This window comes from Populus alba, chromosome 11 (assembly GCF_005239225.2).
Source record: "Populus alba chromosome 11, ASM523922v2, whole genome shotgun sequence".
Classification (NCBI taxonomy): domain Eukaryota; kingdom Viridiplantae; phylum Streptophyta; class Magnoliopsida; order Malpighiales; family Salicaceae; genus Populus; species Populus alba.
Genome location: NC_133294.1, coordinates 2,478,513 through 2,503,617, shown reverse-complemented (window position 1 = coordinate 2,503,617; position 25,105 = coordinate 2,478,513). Strand labels below are relative to the sequence as shown.

The 25,105-nt window shown below is 36.6% G+C and overlaps 1 protein-coding gene across 1 annotated transcript; it reads left to right on the top strand.

Annotated features, from left to right (window-relative positions):
• Positions 1-1,757: 1,757 nt before the first annotated feature.
• Positions 1,758-25,105, top strand: LOC118036952 (uncharacterized). Its single transcript, XM_035042822.2, is given in 15 exon segments — positions 1,758-2,317; positions 2,320-2,508; positions 2,678-2,794; positions 8,218-8,408; positions 8,586-8,796; positions 8,882-9,119; positions 17,160-17,310; positions 17,445-17,740; positions 20,641-21,518; positions 23,313-23,450; positions 23,552-23,673; positions 23,790-24,000; positions 24,158-24,395; positions 24,494-24,644; positions 24,770-25,105. Coding segments are annotated over 15 exon segments (4,014 nt in total). The 5' UTR covers positions 1,758-1,770.

Genomic DNA, 25,105 nt, shown 5'->3' with positions numbered 1-25,105 from the left:
GATCTCCTCAGCACCGCCACCGGACTCCTGCTTCAATCGACCACCGACAGCTCCTCCTCCACGACCGATCTGCCACCGGAGAAGAAGAAGAAGCACATGCAGATCTGTCGGAAAGAAGAAAAAACCGAAGCAGATTTTAAAACCAAGAACACAAAATAAAAATCAACTGCCTGTTGTGTGCGTTTTTTTTTGTTATTTTTCAGGTCACAACATCATCGCCGGTGAGGAGGAGAAGAAGAGAGGAAGCCGTGGCTGATCCCCTGCTTTTTCCTCACGGCGGCGCGTGAATCCACGCGCCGCCAGTGACGGTGGCGCGTCGTTCCACGCGCCACCGCTGTTCCAGCAGCTCCAGAAGTCGTCTTGCCACTGTTCAGGGGTGTTTTTGGGTTATTTTTGTAATTTCCGAATTGTTTAATGTAATATTTATTTAGTATTGAGTTTTTATTTGTATTTTGTAAATATGAATGTAAAAGAAAAGAAAAGAAGAAAAGAAACAAAAATAATGGAAGTGTATGTGTGTGTGTTTGTATTTTCTTTTATTTATTTGTATATATTTTTTAATGATAAAATTGCAAATATATTAAAGAAGAATTTAATATTTTGATCGGATCTCGGTTAAGAATTATTAACTTATACGTAAGTGATATTTCTAATTTCCGATGAAAAGACAATTATTAAAACTTCTTTAACACATCAAATTCGCGAAGCAGCTTACCTCAGGTAGGGTGCGTTAGGGGTGCTAATACCTTCCCTAACCACAACCAGTCCCTTACCCGCAATCTCTGACAAGACCAGTACATCAGGTTTCCTAGTAGCCCTCAATGAATTACTAGGTGGCGACTCCAACGAACCAATTCAAACACAACCATACAACGAGATTTAAATCGCCAGCACGATGCCGCGCGCTGATTTTTTTGGGGTGCGACAATCCTGAATAAATTAATCTGAAAAATCACAAATTTATGAGCCATTTCGTGTTGCACGATTGCGTATTTTGTTAATCAAATTTCTTTACTACGCATCTAGCCGATAATTAAGTGCAATTTTCATAATGGATATGCCAGGATCGAACTGAGTAAAGAATGGTCTTCAATGAACATGAAAAATGCAAACACAACAAATTTTACATCTATAATTCGAATAAAAGAGAAGAAATTTTCTCTATCAATTTGGACAAATTTTCAACCTTACTCTGAGTCCATCCAGTCCTAGCAGCACATGAGCTGAAATGCTGAAATGTTATTGCTCACACCTACTATAGGAGAAAATGGGATACATCATACATCTATGGAAAAGGCCCCATCTATGGAACTTAGAATGTGGCAGTACAAGCCATACTACCCCCTGTATTTGAACTTAGAAAATAGTATTTTAAGCCATACTAAACAGGATTAAAGATAGACCATATTTAAGAGTTTTTGGTTGTGTAATAATTTATTCTTGGTCAAGGGTCAGGCATGCAAATTTTCAATTAATAAGGCGAAAGGTATTCTGAGTGATTATTCCAGTTATTGTCTTTTCCCATCATCAGTGCAACTTTAACGGTCCCATTGCTCATAGTTTTAAGCCAATTTCTTTGCTTCTGCTCGGAACTTTCTTTGTAATTTTCAACACTCTAACCAAATTAAAGCTAGTGCCTAGAGGCTACTATCGACAATGAAATGCCCTTGCAATTTTTGACTCGTCTTAATCCCAGCCTCTTTTTTTGGGCTAAATTTCGTAAACGTGCTCAAAATGTTCAGGATGACAAGCTCAGATGCACGTTTAGTCATGTTTTTATTTATCATGTCGTTTACAGTTCTCTCTACCCAGACTGGTCCAGACGTCCATCTTAAAACATTTTGCTCCAATAATGCATTGAGCTACACTCGCAACAGTGCATTTGAGAACAACCTCAAGATTGTCCTAAAGAGATTGCCTTCCATCACTTCATTAACAGGCTTTAACTAAACCTTTTTTGGAGAAGCCTCTGCCGAAGTCTACGGCCAAGCACTTTGCAGAGGTGATGTCAACTCAAGTGCTTGTCGGACTTATGTGGAGAAAGCAAGCAAGCAAATCTTTAATGATTGCATAAGTCGCGGAGAAGCAATCATATGGTATGAACTTTGCCAAGTTCACTACTCATTTCAGAATATGACTTCCTTGTCTGTCTATGCAGGGAAGTATCTAGACCGTGATTCTAAGGAGAAATCTGTATCAGATCAGGTTCATTTTTTAAAATTTTCGAAGTACTTAATGACTAACCTGTCAAATGAGGCCGCTTTCAATCCTTTCAACATGTTTGCAACTGGGAAAATCAACTTTTCCAGGAGCAAAACCATATTTGCTCATGTAGGGATATCAGACCACACGAGTGTTTGAAATGCTTGAAGTCTGCTATAACTGATTTGGAAGGATGCTGTTCTTCACGGAAAGGTGGAATGGTTCTTAGTAGGAATTGTAATGTGAGATTTGAGTTGTACCAATTCTACAATGTCTCAAAGCACTTGTCGTCCCCAACTTCTAGAGGTAAGTAAACAGAATTTTTACTTGGAGCAAGCTAGTAAACTGTAAAAGAGAATTATGTCTGTCATCAATTTCTGTAAGTGAGAATCGTATTTCTACTGTGTACTTTTGAAGATTAAATGTCGTTTGAGGGCAATTGGAACTACATACAGTTTTTATCTTTGGAAAACAGGAAGAAAATGGAAGGCGGGGAAGGTTGCATGTGTTGTCTTTATTCCTATAACGGTGCTTGCAATTGTCATAGGATCTTGCATTGTCTTCCTAAGACATAAAAGAAGAAAAGAAACAGGTAACATAAATTGTTGGAATCTACCACAATCTACAAACATTACAGAAGCAGACAAATCCTCGCAGCATGCAGAAGCACCACCATCAGCCACATCCTCCTAGAAGACACATTCTGCAGTCTTCATATATACAAATTACTGTTAATAGAATGTAAAGTTAGTTATAAACCGTTACTGTTAGTTGCAGTTAGTTGAGATATTTAGTTGCAGTTAGTTGAGAGCTTGCTAGCAAACGTGTATATATATTCCATTCATTAACTTTGTACTGTATTAAGAGATTGAAAAGCAATATTGCTTAATAATACAGAATTCAGCTGATTGAGAATTCTCTCAATTCACTTTTCAGAATTCATTCTCTTCTGCTTAAATCTTGATCTGCATGCCTCTCTTTTCATTCCTTACGTAGGAATTTTACATGGTATCAGAGCATTATTACTGAAAAACTCAAAACCATTCTTCTCTACAAAGATCTGTTCTTCATTGTAAAAACAAAAAGATTCATATTCTTTAAAGTCTTACGAAATCTTTTCTGTTTCATCTTCTTGATCATCTTCAAAAACTTCAAAATGTCTGATCAATTTGAAGGAAATGCTTCTACAGCACACAATGAACCATTCAACACCATTACTGTGAATCTATCCGATGATTCCTCCAGCTGCTACTACCTGCACCCTTCTGATAACCCTGGGGCACTTCTTGTTTCTGAAATTTTTGCAGGTGACAACTACATTGCATGGAGCAGATCCATGACTATTGCTCTAACAGTAAAGAACAAGATTTCTTTCATTGATGGTTCTTTAAAGCAGCCAAATACCAACAATCAACTACTACGTGTGGCATGGCTAAGATCAAACAATCTGGTACTGTCATGGCTGATGAACTCCATTGCCAAAGACATTCGCAGCAGTCTTCTATATTTCACATCAGCTTTTGATATTTGGGAAGAATTGAGAGTTAGATATTTGAGAAGTGATGGACCAAGAGTCTTCAGCCTAGAGAAATCCTTAAGTTCTATTTCTCAGAACTCAAAAAAACAATCACAGATTACTTCAGCGAATTCAAAAAGCTTATGGGATGAATATATCAGTTTTCGTCCAATACCAAACTGCAAATGTGGAAATCTTGATTCATGTTCTTGCAACATCCTACAGTACCTAACAGATCGACAACAATCTGACTATGTGATGAAATTTTTTGGTTGGACTTCATGATTCCTTCTCTGCAATTCGAAGCCAATTACTACTTCAAACACCTCTGCCATCCATGGGAAAGGTATTCTCTTTACTTCTTCAAGAAGAAAGTCAAAGGTCTCTAACAAATACAGTAGGAATTTCTGTTGACTCACATGCCATGGCCGCTGGACAATACCATAATCATAATCACAGGCCAGGCTCAACATATGTTCCACGATTTTTAAAACAAAAGGGAAAACCAGAAGCAACTTGCTCCCACTGTGGATATCCAGGACACCTAGTTGATAAATGTTTTCAGATCATTGGATATCCTCCTGGATGGAAGGGGCCGAAAGGAAAAAGAATTGCTACAATGCCACATATTAACAGAAATTATCAAACACCACCTATTGCACAGAATGCTGTTATTTCAGAACAAAAACAAGAACCTCCCAACATCATTTTCTCTCAAGAACAGACGCAAAATCTTCTTACCCTTGCAAATAGCATTTCCAACTCAAAGCTGCATCACTCTGCTAAGGAACAAGAATCTGCATCAGGTATATCGTTTTCTTGTCATACAAACTTTTCACCTCAGAACAAATTTACTTGGATACTTGATACAGGGGCAACAGATCACATGATCTGTAATCCCATCCTTTTTGAATCCATTATCCTGCCTACAAAACAAAAGCAAGTTCATTTGCCAAATGGCCACAAGGTGCCTATTGCCTTTACAGGGACGGTTAAATTCTCTTCAACTATTATTTTACACAATGCTCTTTATGTACCTTCCTTTAATATTAATCTTATTTCTGTTTCCAGACTAACTGCTGACAACAAGATTGGCTTGTTCTTCCTTCACACAAAGTGTTATTTGCAGGATCTAAACACATGGAGGACGATTGGGCATGCTGAAGCTGAATCTGGTCTATATCACATTCACAGAACTTCTAACCAGTCTCCAGCATACTCATCTCCTACATCTTTCATCACCTCCTGTAATGTCACCACTAACTTTTGGCATTTACGTCTAGGCCACATTCCTATTTCCAAACTCAATCTTCTTAATAAAATTGATTCTTTAGTAACTGCCACAGATAAGTCTATTTGTGATAGTTGCCCCTTAGCTAAGCAAAAACGGTTGCCTTTTCCCTTATCTATGCATACATCAACACAAGCTTTTCAATTAATTCACATTGATATTTGGGGCCCCTTCTCAGTTACTTTCATATTCTGGACATCAATTTTTCCTCACAATCGTTGATGATTACAGTAGATTTTCTTGGTTATTTTTGATGAAATCCAAGTCTGAAACCAGAGGTCTCCTTAGCAACTTTCTCATATACGTTCATACTCAATTCAACACCAAAATTCAGACCATCAGAACTGACAATGGACAAGAGTTTAATATGCCTGCTTTCTATCAAGATCATGGCATCATCCATCAAACAACTTGCATTGAAACACCCGAACAAAATGGAAGAGTTGAAAGGAAACATCAACATTTACTAAATGTAGCTAGATCCCTTATGTTTCAATCCAAACTGCCTTTATCTTACTGGACTGACTGCATTCTTACTTCAACACATATTATCAACCGCATTCCCTCATTGACCTTACACCATCAAACACCATATCAGCTTCTTTTTAACAAATCACCCACTTATAATTACTTCAAAGTCTTCGGTTGTTTATGTTATGCCAGCACACTCACACACAATAGAGGTAAATTCCACCCACGAGCTACCAAATGCATTTTTTTAGGATATCCCCCCCACACCAAAGGATACAAACTGCTAGACTTAACAACATGCAAAACCTTCATATCTCGCAATGTCATTTTCCATGAATCCACATTCCCATCCATACCAAATACAGTCCATACACCTCTTGTCTTTCCTGAGTTTCCACAATTCTTTGATTCAGTCAGTCCACCACCATCCCAGTCCACCCCTCAACATTCTGTCCCTTCAGTAAACTTGCCTTCCCAAAACTCTGCTCCTTCCCCTACAAACTTACCTCAGCATGCTGTCTCCCAACTCCGAAGGTCTGCAAGAAATAAACATCCACCTCATTACTTACAACAATATCATTGTGGAAACATGGCTCAGGTCTCTTCAGAAAACCCACACCTTTCCCATTGCTTCAATCCTGGTAAGCCATACTCAATCTTATCTTACTTATCTTCTTCTCAATTATCATCCCAACATCGAGCTTTCACTTCTTCTGTCTCTTTAACTTTTGAACCCAAGACTTACAACCAAGCTTGCTCTATCCCTCATTGGCAACAAGCCATGACTAATGAAATTACAGCCCTTGAACAGAACCACACCTGGGATTTAGTAATTCTACCTCCTAACAAATCTGTCATTGGATGTAAGTGGGTATATAAAGTTAAATTCCAAGCTAATGGGCAGATTGAACGCTACAAGGCCAGATTAGTAGCTAAAGGCTACACACAACAAGAGGGCATTGATTTCTTTGATACATACTCTCCTGTTGCAAAAATGACAACTGTTAGAGTTTTTCTCACCATTGCTGCAGTCAACAATTGGCATTTACACCAACTTGACATCGACAATGCCTTCTTACATGGTGACTTATATGAAGAGGTATATATGCATTTACCCCCTGGTTACTCAACTCCTCATGATCCTCGCGTCTGCAAACTCAAAAAGAGCTTATATGGCCTCAAACAAGCTTCAAGACAATGGTTCTCTAAACTGTCTACCTCCTTACTGGTTTTTGGCTTTCTACAAGCTAAATCCGATTCTAGCCTCTTTATCAGAAAAACAAACACAACCTTCACAGCTGTCTTAATCTATGTTGATGATGTTATCATCACTTCCAACACCCTTACAGCCATTCATCAAGTTAAACATTTCCTTCGCACAACTTAAATACTTTTTAGGAATTGAAGTTGCCAGATCTAAACAAGGCATCATTCTTTGTCAAAGAAAATATGCCTTAGATATCCTAGCCAATAGTGGATTCTCTGGGGCTAAACCAGTAAGCTTTCCTATGGAGACCACCCTCAAACTCAGTACCCATGATTCCAGTCCTGCTTTATCTGACCCTGCATCCTATCGTCGCTTAATTGGCAGACTTCTCTACCTCACTATCACACGCCCAGACATATCATATGCCATCCAAAATCTCAGTCAATACATATCCAATCCTCATATCACACATTTACAAGCTGCTGAAAGAGTCCTTCGCTATATCAAAGCAACACCAGGACAAGGATTACTTCTCAAAGCTGATTCTACATTCCATTTAAAAGCATACTCTGATAGTGATTGGGGAGGTTGCATTGATACTAGACGCAGTGTCACTGGATACTTAGTGTTCCTTGGTGATTCTCTCATCTCCTGGAAATCGAAGAAACAACCAACTGTTAGTCGATCCTCAGCAGAAGCTGAATATCGAGCCTTAGCAACTACATCTTGTGAACTTCAATGGCTTGTTTATTTGTTAGCTGATTTTCACATACCACACTCCTAGCCTGCTCTGCTGTACACTGACAGCAAACCTGCTTCTGATATTGCTTCCAATCCAGTTCACCATGAATGCACTAAACATATACAACTTGACTGTCATCTTATCCGTGAAAAATTGCAGGAGGGATTGCTTAAAATCATTCATATTCCCTCAAGACATCAACTTGCAGACGCACTCACTAAACCACTAGGTTGCCTCACCCTTGCTCCAATTATTCGCAAGATGGGAATGATAAATATCCATTCTCATCTTGACGGGGGGTGTTGGAATCTACCACAATCTACAAACATTACAGAAGCAGACAAATCCTCGCAGCATGCAGAAGCACCACCATCAGCCACATCCTCCTAGAAGACACATTCTGCAGTCTTCATATATACAAATTACTGTTAATAGAATGTAAAGTTAGTTATAAACCGTTACTGTTAGTTGCAGTTAGTTGAGATATTTAGTTGCAGTTAGTTGAGAGCTTGCTAGCAAACGTGTATATATATTCCATTCATTAACTTTGTACTGTATTAAGAGATTGAAAAGCAATATTGCTTAATAATACAGAATTCAGCTGATTGAGAATTCTCTCAATTCACTTTTCAGAATTCATTCTCTTCTGCTTAAATCTTGATCTGCATGCCTCTCTTTTCATTCCTTACGTAGGAATTTTACATAAATAGTGATCAGCAGTTTTTGTAAAGGCCAAATTGACATCAGAATTATTATACGATGGTTTTAAATCTCTTATTCTTTGGCAGACGTGGAAAGAAGTCACCTAGCATTATTACAGGAATTGGCAAACCCAAGAGGCGTCACAATAACAGAAGAAGGCCAGTTCGTAAGTTCTGAGGACCTTCCTTTCATGGACTTGGATACTATAGAAGCAGCTACAGGAAACTTCTCCGATTCAAATAAGCTTGGACAAGGTGGGTTTGGCGTTGTTTATAAGGTAAGTTGTAAAGTGGCCTTGTCGCCATGATCTACTGAAATTCAGCCCTCTGTCCCAACAATTAGCTCCACTCCACTATAAGGATACACAAACCATTCTTTATTCAGTTTTACGATGCTTAAATGTTGCTTCAACGGACAAAATTTATGCTTTTTCTTTTTTTTAATGTTTTCTCAGGGTGTGTTAACAGATGGAAAGGAAATAGTTGTTAAAAGGTTGTCACGAAATTCATGGCAAGGATTAGCGGAGTTCAAGAATGAAATCATACTAACTGCAAAGTTACAACACCGAAACCTTGTGAAGCTATTAGGGTGCGGCATAGAAGGAGAGGAAAAACTGCTCATATATGAGTTCATGCCTAACAAAAGCCTTGATGTCTTTATCTTTGGTCTGTTCCATTCATTTCTTTTGCCTCTAAATTCTTGAATTTTAAATTGCCAATAGGCTGAAGTTTCTTCTAATTCTACTTTCAGACGAGGCAAGACGAGAACAGTTTGATTGGGAGACGTGCTACAGCATAATTAGTGGCATTGCTAGAGGACTTCTTTATCTTCATGAGGATTCCCGGCTAAGAATCATTCACAGGGATTTGAAAACTAGCAATGTGCTACTGGACCATGAAATGACTCCCAGGATTTCCGATTTTGGCATGGCCAGAATTTTTGGTGAAAACCAGAACAATGCTAACACCAGAAGAGTAGCAGGAACATTGTTAGCCCTCTATTCCTACCCACTACCAGAAATTCGCTAAATGCCAACGGAATCCCCGACAGAATATTTCTGTCGGTATTTTTCGGTCGAAATTACCGACGGAATATTTTCGTCCGTAATTCGGTCGGTAATTACCGATGGTTATAATCCATTAGTAATTACCGACCGAATTCACCCCAAGGATTGCGGAGGATGAATTATTGTAACGGGGTTCAAGGTTTTATTAATTTCGCAACATCTATTCCCAGAAATTTTACTAGAGGCGGTATTAGGTGTCCATGCAGGAAGTGTCAAAATAAAAAGTATCTGCATCCAGTTGTTGTAATGATGCATCTTCTACACAAAGGGTTTGTGGAGGATTACCAGTGTTGGTATGCACATGGAGAGGTATTTGTTAGTAATAGGAGAATGAGAGAAACTGTGGTTGGGTCAACTTCAAGTGGTAGCAACGTGCATGAAGCGGAAAATGACAACACTAATCCTTACAGAAACATGGTTATGGATGCAATGAGAATGAATTAAGGTAATGTCAGTCAATGTCCAATCGTAGAAGAAGAACATAATACAGAGGCAGCTAGGTTTTTTGATTTGTTGAAAGATTCTGACGAACCATTATGGGATGGCTGCACAAACCACAGTAAATTATCGGCCGTGGCACAGGTGTTCACCATCAAGTCAGATCACGAGCTGAGTGAGGTTGGGTATGACAAAATTATTGATTGGGCAAGAAGCATTTTACCTAAAGGGAACAGGCTCAAGGAGAACTTCTATGCTGCGAAGTCCATGATGAAACCCCTCGGTTTAGGATACCAGAAAATTGACATGTGCCCTAACTTCTGCATGTTATACTACCTTGAAAATGCTGAGATGACCGAGTACATGACATGCGGGCATTCGCGTTACAAACCCAGAACTGGCAGGGGAAAGACTCTAGTGGCGTATAAAAAACTTAGATATTTCTCGATCACACCTAGACTGCAGAGGTTATTCATGTCACGAAGGACTGCTGAGCACATGACATGGCACCAAACACATGATGCGGTTGATGGTGTGATGGTGCATCCTTCTAACGGCGAAGCATGGAAACGCTTTAACAGTGTGCATCCTGACTTTTTAGCTGAATCAAGGAATGTGCGTCTTGGGTTGTGTGCAGACGGATTCAACCCATTTGGGTCATTTGCTGCTCCCTATTCTTGTTGGCCGGTCATACTCACAGTTTATAACTTGCCACCGAGAATGTGTATGAGGTCAGAGTTCATGTTTTTATCTACTGTCATACCCGATCCAAGTAGCCTGGGGCGGAATATAGATGTTTGTCTTCGACCGTTAATTGATGAGCTGGCACAGTTGTGGTCCTCCAGAGCTCTGACTTATGATATATCGAGGAAACAAAATTTCCTTATGAGGGCGGCTTTGATGTGGACTATCAATGATTTTCTAGCTTATGGAATGCTTTCTAGTTGGAGCACACATGGGAAGCTCGCATGTCCATACTGCATGGAAAACAACAAGGAATTCACGCTAGTAAACGGAGGTAAAACTTCTTTTTTTGACTCTCATCGTCGCTTCTTGCCACTTAATCACAGGTTCAGAAAGAACAGAAAAGATTTCTTTGTTGGCAGAGTTGAAAAAGATGTTGCATCCCCGCGTCTTTCTGGTGAAGAATTGCATCATGTTGTATCAGAGTATGATGACATTGTGTTTGGCCTTCAATCAGGTAAGCAAAAGTTTCCTGGTTTTGGTTTGACCCATAATTGGGTAAAGCGAAGTATCTTTTGGGAGCTTCATTATTGGAAGACCAATCTTCTTTGCCATAACCTTGACGTCATGCACATCGAAAAGAACGTGTTTGAGAATATTTTCAACACCGTCATGGATGTGAAGGGGAAGACAAAGGACAACATCAAGGCTAGATTGGATATAGCTTTATACTGTAACCGTAAAAATATGGAGTTGGTTTATGAGGAGTCACGGGTCGCAAAACCAAGGGCAAGCTTCGTGTTAGAGAAAAACGCACAGTTGTTAGTCTACAAATGGCTTAAGAGTCTGCGTTTTCCGGATGGACATGCATCGAACATATCAAGGCTTGTTAACATAGAGGACTGCAGATTGTATGGAATGAAGAGTCATGACTGCCACGTGTTTATGCAAACACTCGTCCTATTAGCTTTTCGTGATTTGTTGCCAAAGGGAATATGGGATGCACTGATGGAGATCAGTCATTTCTTCAGAGATATATGCTCTAGCAAGTTGAATGTTGAGCACATTGAGAGGCTTCAAACGAATATCATCGAGACACTATGCAAACTTGAGATGATATTCCCTCCTTCATTTTTTGACTCAATGGAGCATCTCCCTATACATCTACCGTTCGAGGTAAAAGCTAGAGGATCGGTCCAGTATAGATGGATGTACCCATTCAAACGGTGAGATATTACAGTTGCAATAGAATTCATATCTAAAAGTTTTTTCTATGTTTTTCTTAATTGGAAATACTTGAATTGTAATTCAATGCAGGTACTTGTTTAATCTCAAGAAAAAGGTTAAGAACAAGGCGCATGTTGAGGCTTCGATATGTGAGGCCTATATTGTTGAAAAGATATCAACATTTATCTCGTATTATTTCGAACCTCATATGAGAACAAGAATCAATCGCGTTTCACGGCATGACGATGGTGGTGAAGTGCCTTCCAGTGGGAACTTGTCAATATTCTCCAAAACTGGATGACCCACACCTAAAAATGCCGTACGAGGAAGATTTTATCGGAAATAGAATTCAAACAAGCACACAACTATGTTCTATTTAACTGTGATGAGCTAAGACCATTTATTCAGTAAGTTTGTTTATATATGTGTTTTGTCAGTAAAATATTGGTAATTATATATTGTGAAATCATACACTCATTATCACTTGCAGGCAACATCGACAATATTTGCTCTCCAATAACTCGCAGCTAACCGACTCTCAGATCTTTCAATTACAAGATGAACAATTTTCCACATGGTTCAGAACACATGTAAGCACTATCACAAACTCATTCTAACTTGCAAAATTACTGTACGTATGCATGCCATTACGAGATTCTCGTTCATTTACCGTTTATTGATGTACATTACATGTATACAAGGTTTATCAAATGGGAAGAAGTGCGTCTAAGTCATTGTCTTCACTAAGCCTCAGGCCTGAAAGAAAAGTTAAGTGCTACAACGGGTATTTTGTCAATGGATTTGTTTTCCATACTGAAGAATACGGGCAAGGAAGAAAGACATACAACTGCGGTGTTTGTGTTAAAGGATCCACAAGTAGTGAGTTAGAAGTTGACTACTATGGTAGATTAGAAGAGGTCGTCGAACTACAATATCATATCGAGCATAATACAGTATTTTTATTCAAATGCTATTGGTATGACACGACGGACAGAGGAATCAGAGTTGATATGCACCATGGTCTGGTCGAAATCAACTCAAAAGCTAGACTCCGCAACATAAATGATGTCTTTGTTTTCGCAAAGCAATGTCAACAAGTTTATTACACATACACCCCTTCATTTAGAAACCATCGATCAAGAGTTGATTGGTTGTCCGTTTTGAAAACGAAACCACGGGGTCGTGTCAAGGTTGTTCAAGATGAGAACGAAGAAACAAGTGTGCGGGATGAAGTCTTTCAAGTTAGTGAGTTGGTTGAACCATATCGAGTTGCTCCTTCGATTGAATTGGAAGAAAATTCAAATTTTCGTGTTTCCGATGATAGTCTTGTTGATGTTGACGTAGATGAGTTGAACGTTGTTTTAAGCTCTAGCGGACAAGCAAATGTCGATGAAGAAGAAGATATCCATATTGAAGATTGTGATGAAGGTGATGACTATTCAATTGATGACGAAGAAGAAGATAATTCTGACTAACTATCAAAACGAAGCCCTGTGTAAAACCCTTTTCTTCATGTAATTTACATTATAGATGATATATTTTGTAACATGAAATATATATTTATTGTTTAAGCACTGTTGCTATTATTTTGTGCGATGGATAGTTTATTATTGAATTTTTTGCAGGAAGGTAAATAGAAAATACAAACACAAAACCTTTGTACATTGCACAATCACCGACGGACCTCCGTCCGTCAGCATCTCATAGAGAGTTTGAAAATAATTACACCGAAATGCCACAATTACCGACGGACCTACGTCCGTCGGCATCTCACAGAGAGTTCAAAAATAATTACACTGAAATGCCACAATCACCGACGAACCTATGTCCGTCGGCATCTCACAGAGAGTTCGAAAATAATTACACCGAAATGCCACAATCACCGACGTTCGTACCGACGGACCTCAGTCCGTCGGCATCTCACAGAGAGTTCGAAAATAATTACACCAAAATGCCACAATCACCGACGTCCATACCGACGAATTTATTGACCTTTATACCAACGGAATTTATCCGTCGGTAAGTTGTCGGTGGCAAATTTTACCGACAAAAATACCGACGGGATGCGCGAATTCCAAAAGGTGTGAATTAAATTTGACCGTGTCAGATTACTGACGGAATCACCGACGGACCGCGAAAAATTTGGAGCGCAATTAAAAAATTCGGATCGAAATTCAAAAATTACCGACGGATTGTTTGCCTTTTACCGACGGATTTAAAAAATTAATAATATTTTTTAATATCTGTTGGTAAATCCGTCGGTAAATCTGCCAAATGACCTATAAGTTTCAGTGCCCGCCGCTTCCCCTCATTTTTTCTTCTCCTCCTCTGCGCTGTGATTTCCAGTTTTTTGCTCTCAATATTTCAAGGCTTGCACCTTGAATCTCTTGCAAGATTTGAAAATAAAGGTATGTGGTTGTTTTATTTTATTTTATTTTATTTTAGTTGTAGTTGTTTTTATTTTTGTTGTTTTGTTGTATTTTTTTGTAATGTAGATAAAGTTTTGAATTGGACATATTATTAAGGTATGTATATTTCGTTCCTTTTCTTAATGTAGGTTTTTTTTTTTGAATTTTTTGAATATTTTTTATTGTTGTGTTGTTATAATTGGTATTAGTTAATTTGTTGGATGTTTGTTGTTAATGTTGAATCTAACTTAGAATTAATAATTGACTATGTTAGAATAATTAGTAATTTTACTCTATTATTGCATGATTTTTATTTAATTATTTCCATTGATTTTAATTGTTATTCTATATTTTTTTTAATTTATTGAATATAATTTATTGTTATATTTCCATATATAATTGTTGATTAATTTGTTGAATTAATATTGTAAATGTTGAATTTACCTTAGAATAATTTATTGTTGTATTGACATAATTATTGAATAATTTGTTGAATTGTAATTGTTAATGTAGAATTTACTTTAGGATTAGTAATTCTATATGTTGGAATAATTAGTATAGATTGGGTCAATTGGTTGTGGATATTGTTAATATTTGCAGGTTTGTGGATTTAGGTAGTATCCAAGTATAGGGGAGGTGCTGCCGAAATTTTTTTAACATTTCAATTGAATTATATAATTATTTATATAAAATTGGTTAGATGTACAGAATAAAAACCAGATCTTCACGTACGGGCGCATCTACTTCGTCTAGCAGCGACGAAGACATTTCCTTAGGTGCCTCTCAAGAAGAGGCACCTACACCACTTGCTCCGTCAGCTAATGTTGCCTCTTCCAACGATGCTTCACGTCGTAGAAGCGGCATGCCTTCGCAGCGAAATCGATGCAACCGCAAGTACGAGGCACAATGAAAGGACGACCTTTCAATGTAAGTTTGTTAAGGTTTTTTTTTTTTTAAAAAAAAAAATAAATTTGAGGTTCACAAACAAATTTAAAACAAATTTATGAAGTCAATATTTAATTAATTTCAATTCTTTTCAGGTTCACAAACATTGAGGCCGCCCGAGTAATATAATCTGCGTTTAAAGCGTCGATGGAGATTCCATTGTTTCAATGGAGTCAGATATCCAGGCATCCTGAATCGATGCCTCAAATCAATGCATGATTTTACAGATTTGAGGTTCGTGTTAATATATAATTTTCAGCTTATTTCTAATAAATTCTTAATATAATTGTAAATAAATTATTAACATTTTTAAAAATTATTTTTTATACACAACATCGATTCTGCTGGGATGAGGAACATAACAATGTTGTGAGGAGGGTGTGGGAAAATCACGCGGCAACTAGGTAACATCGAAAACAATACAACTTTTTTTACAAAGAAATTTATGTTTCGAAATGTAATTTTTGATTGCGTTAAGTAGGTTGCGTGATTTTTGGTACGAAGCCCAAAAAAAGGCAAAAAAAAATGCGAGGGATAAGGGGTTCCAAGGCTGGAACGATGTTGCGGTTTGGAGGGATTTCAAACCGATATACATCCCGGATGATATATGGCTGCAATATCTTGAGCACATGACGTCTGAGCGGTTCACATGACGCTCACAGTCCGGTGCTGGCAACCGGAATCGGCCAATTCATGGCTTGGTGACAACACACACGGGCGGCTCCGTTCCGTTTGCTGCTCATACGAAACAGATGGTAAGATTAATTTAAATGAAATATATCGTTCAATTAATTTTTTGTTAGTAAATTTTTTTCATTATAGGCTACGTCTCTTGGACGTGAGTCGAGCCCTATGGAGCTGTTTGTGGAGACGCACGTACAGAGTCAAGACCGCCAAAAAGGGATGCAACAGTTTGTTGACAGCCGCGCTCAATATTTTGTGGTATGTTTATTCATCCATTTTATTTTGTAAGTTATTATTATGTTTATTGAATTGAATATGATGATTACTTTTTTTATTTTCAGGAGACCTATAATAATCGGTTGAGGGAGACATACGGGGACGACCCTTCGACCCATCCGAAATTCGATCCGGATTTGTGGATGGAGGCTGGATCATCAGGTGGACCCGATAAGAATTGGGTTTACGCCCTCTCCAACATTAGGGCCGACACCTTGCGGACGACCCGTACTGCTTCAACCGTCGGGAGCTCCCAATCAGTATCGAGCTCCCAATCTAAGGAGTTTGTGGCCTTGCAGCAAAGGTGCGACCAGATATCAGAGGCGTACACACAACTCAAGGAACAATACATAGCAGAATCTGCACAACAAAGAGTGGCCTATGAAGAGCTTCGTCAAATGGTCATAAACATGTCACAAGGTGGAACATGTGCACCCAATCCAAGTTGGCCGCATAACAGTCAGCCTACCCCTCCTCCTGATCCTCCTCAACCTCCTTTATATTAATTTTTGATAAATATTATTTACATTTAAAATTTCATTTAATGTTTTTTTGAACAATTTCATTTTGTAATGAATATTATGTTTTATCATTTTTTGTTTTTGATGCTTAATATAATTTTTATTTGCATAATTGGTTTTTATTACCATTAATTTATATCATTTTATATTATGTATTCTAAATAATTATAAAAAAAATAAAAATAAAAAAAATTACAAAGGGATTTACCGACGGAATATATCCGTCGGCATTAGACAGTAGCCGCACCGACAAATTTCCAGACGGATTAATTCGGTCGGTGTTTTCATGACTCACCAACAGATTTACAGACGGATTTATTCCGTCGGTATTATAATTTACCGATGAATTTACAGACGGTATATTCTGTCGGTATTTCAACAATTCACCGACTAATTTACCGACGGAAATTAACCGTCGGTGAATTGTGATATCACCGAAGGAATAAAAATCCGTCGGTATTATTGAAGCGGGAATTGTTTTTTTTTTTTAGCACGCAAATTCCGTCTGTAAAGTCGTCGGTAAATGGTTTTTTTGTTTTGCCAACCGATATAGCGACGGAATGGGAAATCACTGACGAAAGGTAAGCCGACAGACGTATTCCGTCGGTAAGTTAGTCGGTAAATAATTTACCGACAGTTTTACAGTCACACACCGGCGGAATAATTCCGTCGGTAAAACTATGAATTCTTGTGGTTACCGTCAATTGTTTTTTTCATGTTTGTTGACAGTTTAGGTCCTAAAATCCTATAACTTATGGGAATTTTTACTCGTGAAACAGCGGATATATGGCTCCTGAATACGCAATGGAGGGACTATTTTCAGCGAAATCGAATGTCTTCAACTTTGGTGTCATACTGCTAGAGATCCTAAGTGGGAGACGAAGTAGTGGCTCTTACCTTACACAACATGGCCAGACACTCTTGACATATGTGTATCATACATGACTGCAATAAAAATTTCCCTTCAATTAATTTTCAACCTATCAATAAAAAAATTGATGCCTTAAAACTATAAGTAGTTAACGTTATGAATATTTTTTTAATGCAAATTGACAATTTGACAGGCATGGAGATTGTGGAATGAAGGGAGAGAAATGTAATTTGCAGATCCTCTTTTGATGGGAAGGAGCCCAGAAATAGAAATTGTGACGTTCATGCACATTGGGCTGTTATGTGTGCAGGAAGATCCAGCAGACAGGCCCACAATGTCATTTGTGGTTTTAGCATTGGGAAGTGAACCAATAGCTCTTCCTCTACCCAAAAAGCCTGCTTATTCTCTAGACTAAATGATTCCCATTGACAAGTTATCATCGTCAGATCCTTCAGTGAATCAAATGACAATTTCTGGCATCTCACCGTGGTGAATGTTAATTAGATTGCCACTATGATTTTGAGTGTGTGGAGAAAGCCTAGTAAATGTGAATGTTAGTATATGTTACAATAATAATAAAAATATAGATAAAGATAAAGATAATAGCATTCTAGCGTTTGAGTATTTGGAAAAATAATATGTCTCTAAGAGTTTGATATAATATGAATCTAAGTTTATATTATGTGAGCTTGCTTTATCCCTAAATTATATTGCCTCCTCTCAATTGGATACTTCATTACAGCTCCGATGGGATTGTTATTCTTACACGTGATATAGGAAAAAGAAAATCAGAAAAGCAGTGAAATTCATTACTATGAACTGATACTTTTAATCCTCTCTCAAGGGTTGGGCTTTTGTCGGAGTTTCGAATATTTTTGTAGCTCTAAACCTATGAATCAATGGTCATGAAGCCCGTTTATTTACTTCACATGGGCTTTATTTCCTCAAATCAATTTTTTTCCTCTTTTTTCTTTTTTTTTTCTTTTTATGGATTATGAAATATGTTTTCTTATTTATTATTATAATAAAAACTAAATGGTGTAGAGAACTACTATACATAAGAGATATTCCAGTGAATTATAATAGTAGTTTTATTTTTAATTTCTTATCTTTTCTTTTTGTAAAAACTATAACTAAAAGCTTTGTCTAAATTCACTTTCCAGTAATTTTGTCCTCAATTTCGCATACTATATCGATAGCTTTTCACAGTGTACACCCAAATGCACCATAGAAAATTTGCAAAAGAAAAAATAAATGATTGATTTTCTTAGAATTTTTTAAAAATGTTTAAAATATTTTTAAATCAAAATTCAATTATGGTTTTAAAGGTGAAAATTCATAGTGCTGTAAATCAAAGTTTCTGATAAGTGTGGATGAGGTGCTGTCATGATTGAATATTGGTGGTGAAGCTAATAAGCAATCCTCATTGGGTAAAAGATAGTGAAGGCATTAAAGTGACATCAAATCAAGGTAGTGATAGTCTCGAGAAAACAAAGTGAGTGGATTGTGTCATTAATTCAATATAAATGTTTCAGAGTTCATAAACTTATTTTATGGTCAATAAAGTAAAACTAATATTACACAACACAGTGATTAACATCAATACATCTTCATAAAGCCATTTAATTACATAATTCTCAATGCTTTTTCCCCCTCAAGAAAGAAATTGAATATTAATACGAGTGATCAAGCTAACGAAATCTTTAATCTCAAAAATAACAATAATTCCTACACTCAACTAATCTCTAATATCAAATTGCTTCCATGACTTTATGACTTTATTTAGTAGGCATGTGTATAATGAGGTGTCATACCCAATGTCATTATTATATATATAAGTTTAGCATTTGAATGTGTTTAGACTCACTATTCTAGTCCATGAAAGGCAACAAAGATAAAAGTAGAACAGCTAAACTTATACTAACCTTTAGGTTTCCAAAGATTGAGGATGTATGAAAATGATTGTGTAGACACTTCCTAGTCTTTATATGTTGCAGACGGATAATAGTCATAGTTTAAGGATAAGGAAAAAAATTACCTCCCAAATATTATGCCCATGGTGTGTTTCTCTCGGTAGTTGTGCATTTTAGTGGGTCTTCGGCTTAAAGCTAGTGGGTCTTCGGCTTAAAGCTAGTGGGTACTCAGGTAGACTTACTACATCTAGAATATTAACCTAGCCCATTGATAGAAGAATAACATTAAAATCGAAGCTCCTATTGAAATTATTGTGCGATAGACAATTCACTCTGGATATATATATATATTTTTATTTTTGATATTAATTTATTAAAATCATCCAAAAATATCTAAAAATATCAAAAAAAAATTTCTAGATGAAAAAAGATTTAAAAAACATAGATTTTAACGCAAAAAACCAACACTCAAAAAATAAATAATGAATTAGTTTGAAAAAAAAATTAGGATTAGAGTCCAAACAACAATTTAGATGCTTTATGATCATAAAAACAATTCTTGAGGATTCTCTATTTCCAACCTGGATGTCCATCTTTAACAAGACCAGTGTGAAGAAGATAATCCCTAAATTCAAAAACCAATCTAAAGATTCCACGAAAAAAAAAAAAAAATCGCCCTCTAAAAGATGTGAATTATTAAATAATTACTAATTACTGAAGTCTATTTAGACATCATCAAAAAGACAAACAACTTCCCAACGTGAAAAACATAAACCCAACGAATAATTAATCATATACGCACAACGTGATGATCATAGATACCCTTATCCCACGCCAAAGCAGTTTAAAATTCAAATTAGAAAAATCAACGTTGCATAATGTGCTCCAACATCACAAAATGAACCATCATTAATGACCGGTAATTGTAAGTATATATATTAAACTCTATTAAAAAAAACCGGTGGTTCAGGATATTTGTTGGATCGGGTTGATTTGATACTAAGAAACGGGTGACTCAGAATATTATTAGAAATTTCTTTATGTTTTGAAAAATGAAACATCAACACTCAAATAACTTGGGTCGTTGTCTGAATCACACTTCGGGCCGATCTGAAAACTATAGTTGCAACTTGCAAGTGTCTATTCTCTCTCGTAGAAGAAAAAAACAGGGTATAGAAATTTCAAGGAAACCAGAACAACACGGCAATGGAGACCACGATGATGACGTCCCTGTTGACCAGTATTATCCGTGACGCGGTATGAGGAGAGACGTGTGGCCTTTAGCACGTCTGCTGCCATCCAAGTATCTATCGCCAATTTCTCCAGCAATTTTCGAGAAATTTGACCCTTCAACGTCTTCTACAATACAATAAATGTGCCATCACTGTTTTCATTGACTTCAGTCTGCATTTTGGCTAAAGCTTTTCCCACTCCATGTCCACTTAACCTCTTATCTGATAAAATATAACTTTGATATTTCCCATATGCGATCTGCAAGCAAGAGAACTTGATCACCGAAACAATGGACTCTCTCAAATTCTCCACAGTCCTACTCTCCTTGCTGAGCCTTGCTATTATCACTCAAGCACAGGATCCCACTTTCCTATATAATAATTGCCCAAACACAACCACCTTCACAAGGAACAGCACTTACCAGGCTAATTTAAATCTCCTCCTATCTTCACTTTCATCAAACGCAACCCGCAACAACATCAATGGATTCTACAACGTCTCTGCAGGACAGGATCCTGATGCAGTCTATGGCATGTTTCTTTGCCGTGGTGATGTTAGCAACAGTGTTTGTCGAAATTGTGTCAATTTTGCTGCCAAAGACGTCCTCGAAAAGTGCCCAATTGAGAAAGTAGCTATGATATGGTATGATGAGTGTGAATTGCGGTACTCAAATAGAAACATCTTCTCTACTGTGGACCAAGACTTTACCCTATTCATGATGAGTCCAAACAATGTTACAGTCCAACCTGATCGTTTTAACCAGCTTGTAGCAACCACCATAAATGATATAGCTGCTCGGGCTGCATCTGCTCCTTCAGGTGCTAAGAAGTTTGCAGTTCAACAAATGAACTATACTGGGATCCAGAAATTATACACTCTTGTGCAGTGTACACCAGATCTATCCACTCCAGATTGTAGCCGTTGTCTTGAGGGAGCTATTTCAAAATTAGGCAATTGCTGTAATAGAAAGCAAGGAGGAAGGGTCATATTTCCAAGTTGTTATTTTCGGTATGAACTTTATGAATTTTATAATGCAACGGCAGCAGCTGAGGCTGCACCGCCACCTCCTCCTGTGGCTCTATCTCCTCCTCCAGCTTCAGGTCCAGAGACAATAAGAAAAGGTAAAGTCGATAATGCCCTTTTCAATTGTCTTGTCGTTATATGAGCTTCAAAGTCATTATCATAACAGTAGAAACTTTTATGGTGTCCATATATGAACCGCTACATATTAATTGCTTAGAGAGAGAGATAATAAGGTAGAGAAAATTTATATGAAAACTGCTATTTAGTAATAAGAATTTAAATACCATAAAAATTTTCCATAAAACGTGGGGCATTTTTTAACCGCTAGAAGATTATTGTATGTCACATATATTAAAACTTTAATTAATTGAAAAAAAAAATTAATTTTATAATCAATTAAAAAAAATATTATTTTCTTTCAATTTATAAAAGTTAAAATTTCTAATCCTGTGCATAAATTGCTTCTATTGATAAAGTCAGACAAGGTTGTTGGTGATACTTGAAATCTTATTAATTATAATTAAAAGTGGGATGCTTTCAAGATTTTGAGGTTAAGAATTTATTCAAAACATGAGTACTATAACATATAATATTTAAATATTTAAAATTAATAGTAGATAAATGAAAAATTAATATAAAAAAAACTCTTGATTAAGTTGACAAAATTCCAATTAATACCTATTATATTATAGATGTTTTTTATTGGTTTATTAAAATAAAATAAAAAAGTATTCTTTATGAGTTATTTTCCCTTACTTTCATCTTTTCTGTTATTCCAGTTTTGAACACAACGAAAGAAAAAATTAGTTTTTTTAAGTTAGTTTATGCTTAATGTTGAATTGCATCAAAACTAAGTATTAATATTTTTTAATCTTAGGAGAAATATTCATCTATCGTTTTGAACCAATAGGAGAGGAAAACTTATCTTAAATGGCAAACGGTACAACTCATGCATGCGATTACTATTTTTCTTTTGTTTTATTGTTTAACAAGAAGTAAAATGCATGTTTATATTGTTTAATTGTTTAATATTTTTTTAGTTTTCATGTTAGTTTAATATCTTATATTATTTTGTATGCATACCAATTTTATTTTTGTAGGATGTATTTTGATGTTTAATCTAATATTTAGATTTAATTATTAATTAAATTAAATTTAAATAAATTCAAAATTATTTATCTTTGAAAAATTAAATTAAAATTTAGTTGAATTTGATTCTTAAAATCTTAAGACAAAATTTTGAAGTTCAATTATTTTAAAATTTTGATTTAATTTATAATTTATATAGAATTTAATTCAAGTTATTTTTAACTCTTCAAAATCAACAAGGAATGGTTTCATAGCTTCTGGTACATTCAAATTCTGCTCCTGCTTGGTTTCATGTGCTTCCTTCATCTTTGTTATCTTTCTCGGAGTACTTCTCAACCACATTCATGGCTCATTCAAGGAATGGTATTACTTCGAATACCTGAATCAATAGTTATGGTTCTCTAACGGAGCAAAATGCATTGCCCTTTCAAATTATCTTTTATAAACTCATTAGCTAGACATTTTATGTCAGATTTAAAATGGAAAAAAGGTGAAATAATTAACAAGGAAAGATATTGATGATGCATGGATGTCAAAGGGTTACAAAAGGTTTAGTTACTTTTTTAAAAGTTGCTTCTCACTTTAGGTTATCATAGTGCGGTAGGCAAATAGCTTTTTTGACCAGAAAAATGCTGTTGATTTTTAGAAATAATATATTCTCCTTTGTTCCTTCAAAAAATATTTCTTCACATATTATGTCGTTGATCCTGACTTCGTCGCTTTTTGAATATGCTTGTATATGAATGTTAAAAGCAGTGTGAAATTGCTGTGCGTTTTTGAACGATATATATTTCTTTATGCAGGAAAAGGCGGTGTCTCAACAGTTTTAATTATAGCCATTTTGATCCCAGTTACTGTTGCTCTTGTGCTTTTCTGCCTGGGTTTCTGTTTCTTGAGTAGAAGGGCGAAGAGGAATAAATATTATGCGCAGGAAAATGATGGTAAAAACTTTGAGAATCATTTCCCCCCCTTCTAAATGCAATGTCTTTCTCTGTTTTGCACAGTTTCAGAATACCCAATTGATATCTGCTTGGCTGTGCAGTTGGAAATGAGATTACAAACGTGGAGTCATTACAATTCGATTTGAGTTCAATACAAGAAGCCACAAACCATTTCTCCGCTGATAACAAGTTAGGTGAAGGTGGATTTGGTGAGGTTTACAAGGTAAGCAAGCGATTTATAATGCATTTAAAGTTTGAAGAACCCAAAAGATCTTGCATTAGAATTTAAGAAATTTTGCGGTAGTGCTTGTTTAACAATCTTTTCAAGTGCATTCTCAGGGAACACTTCCTAATGGACAAGCAATAGCTGTGAAGAGGCTATCGAAAGGCTCAGGACAAGGTGCAGCGGAATTTAAGAATGAGGTTGTCTTGGTAGCTAAGCTTCAACACAGGAATTTAGTGAGGTTGTTTGGATTTTGTTTGGAAGGAGATGAAAAAATTCTTGTCTATGAATTTGTGCCAAACAAAAGCCTCGACTACTTTTTATTTGGTATGGACTTTCTAATTAAACGCTCATCAATTTCCCTTTGATACAGGGAATGCATAAATGCTTGTTCGTTCATTAGTTCTTCTAAATCAGGAGTACTTGCATTTGAACATAATCCTCTATGCTCTGACTGAAATTTTTTATTTTCATGAATTTGTAGACCCAGAGAAGCAAGGGCTACTGGATTGGTCTAAACGATACAAAATAATAGGAGGAATTGCTCGAGGACTTCTTTATCTACACGAGGACTCTAGGCTAAGAATTATACATCGTGACCTTAAAGCTAGTAATATTTTGCTTGATGGAGACATGAACGCCAAAGTTTCAGATTTCGGCATGGCTAGGATTTTCGGAGTTGATCAAACTCAAGGATGTACCAGCAGAATTGTTGGAACATAGTAAGTAAAGATCTAATTCCTATAGAATTGTTGACATAATAGTTTCATTTCTTTTTTCCTTTTCTTTTCCAAACATGTCGATCTGTTCGGTTTTGTAGTGGTTATATGTCTCCAGAATATGCAATGCATGGGCAGTTCTCCGTCAAGTCTGATGCTTATAGCTTTGGTGTCTTAATTCTTGAAATTATATCTGGAAAGAAGAACAGTTCTTTCTATCAAACTGGCGGTGCTGCAGACCTTGCGAGCTATGTGAGTGAAGTTTTCTTCCACAACACCACTAATTCCAGACCAGGGATGATATAACCTGGAAAAAAAAAAGAAAAAAAAAAGAAGCATAAGGTTATCGAAACTTTTAACCCCTCAATTTTTTTCAGGCATGGAAACATTGGAGAGATGGGACACCACTGGAAGTGATGGATCCAACTCTGGCGGATACGTATTCAAGAAATGAGGTAATTAGATGCATCCACATTGGATTGTTATGTGTTCAGGAAGATCCAGCTTCCAGGCCCCCAATGGCAACAGTTGTTCTCCTGCTCAATAGTTACTCGATTACCTTACCATTACCTCAAGAGCCTGCATTTTTTCTCCATAGTAGAACAGATCAAGGGTCAATTCCAAGCAAGGAATTTTTTGCAGATAAATCTAAGAGCAATGCTGTGCCATATTCTGGCGATGAAGGTTCAATTACTGAAGTATATCCTCGATAG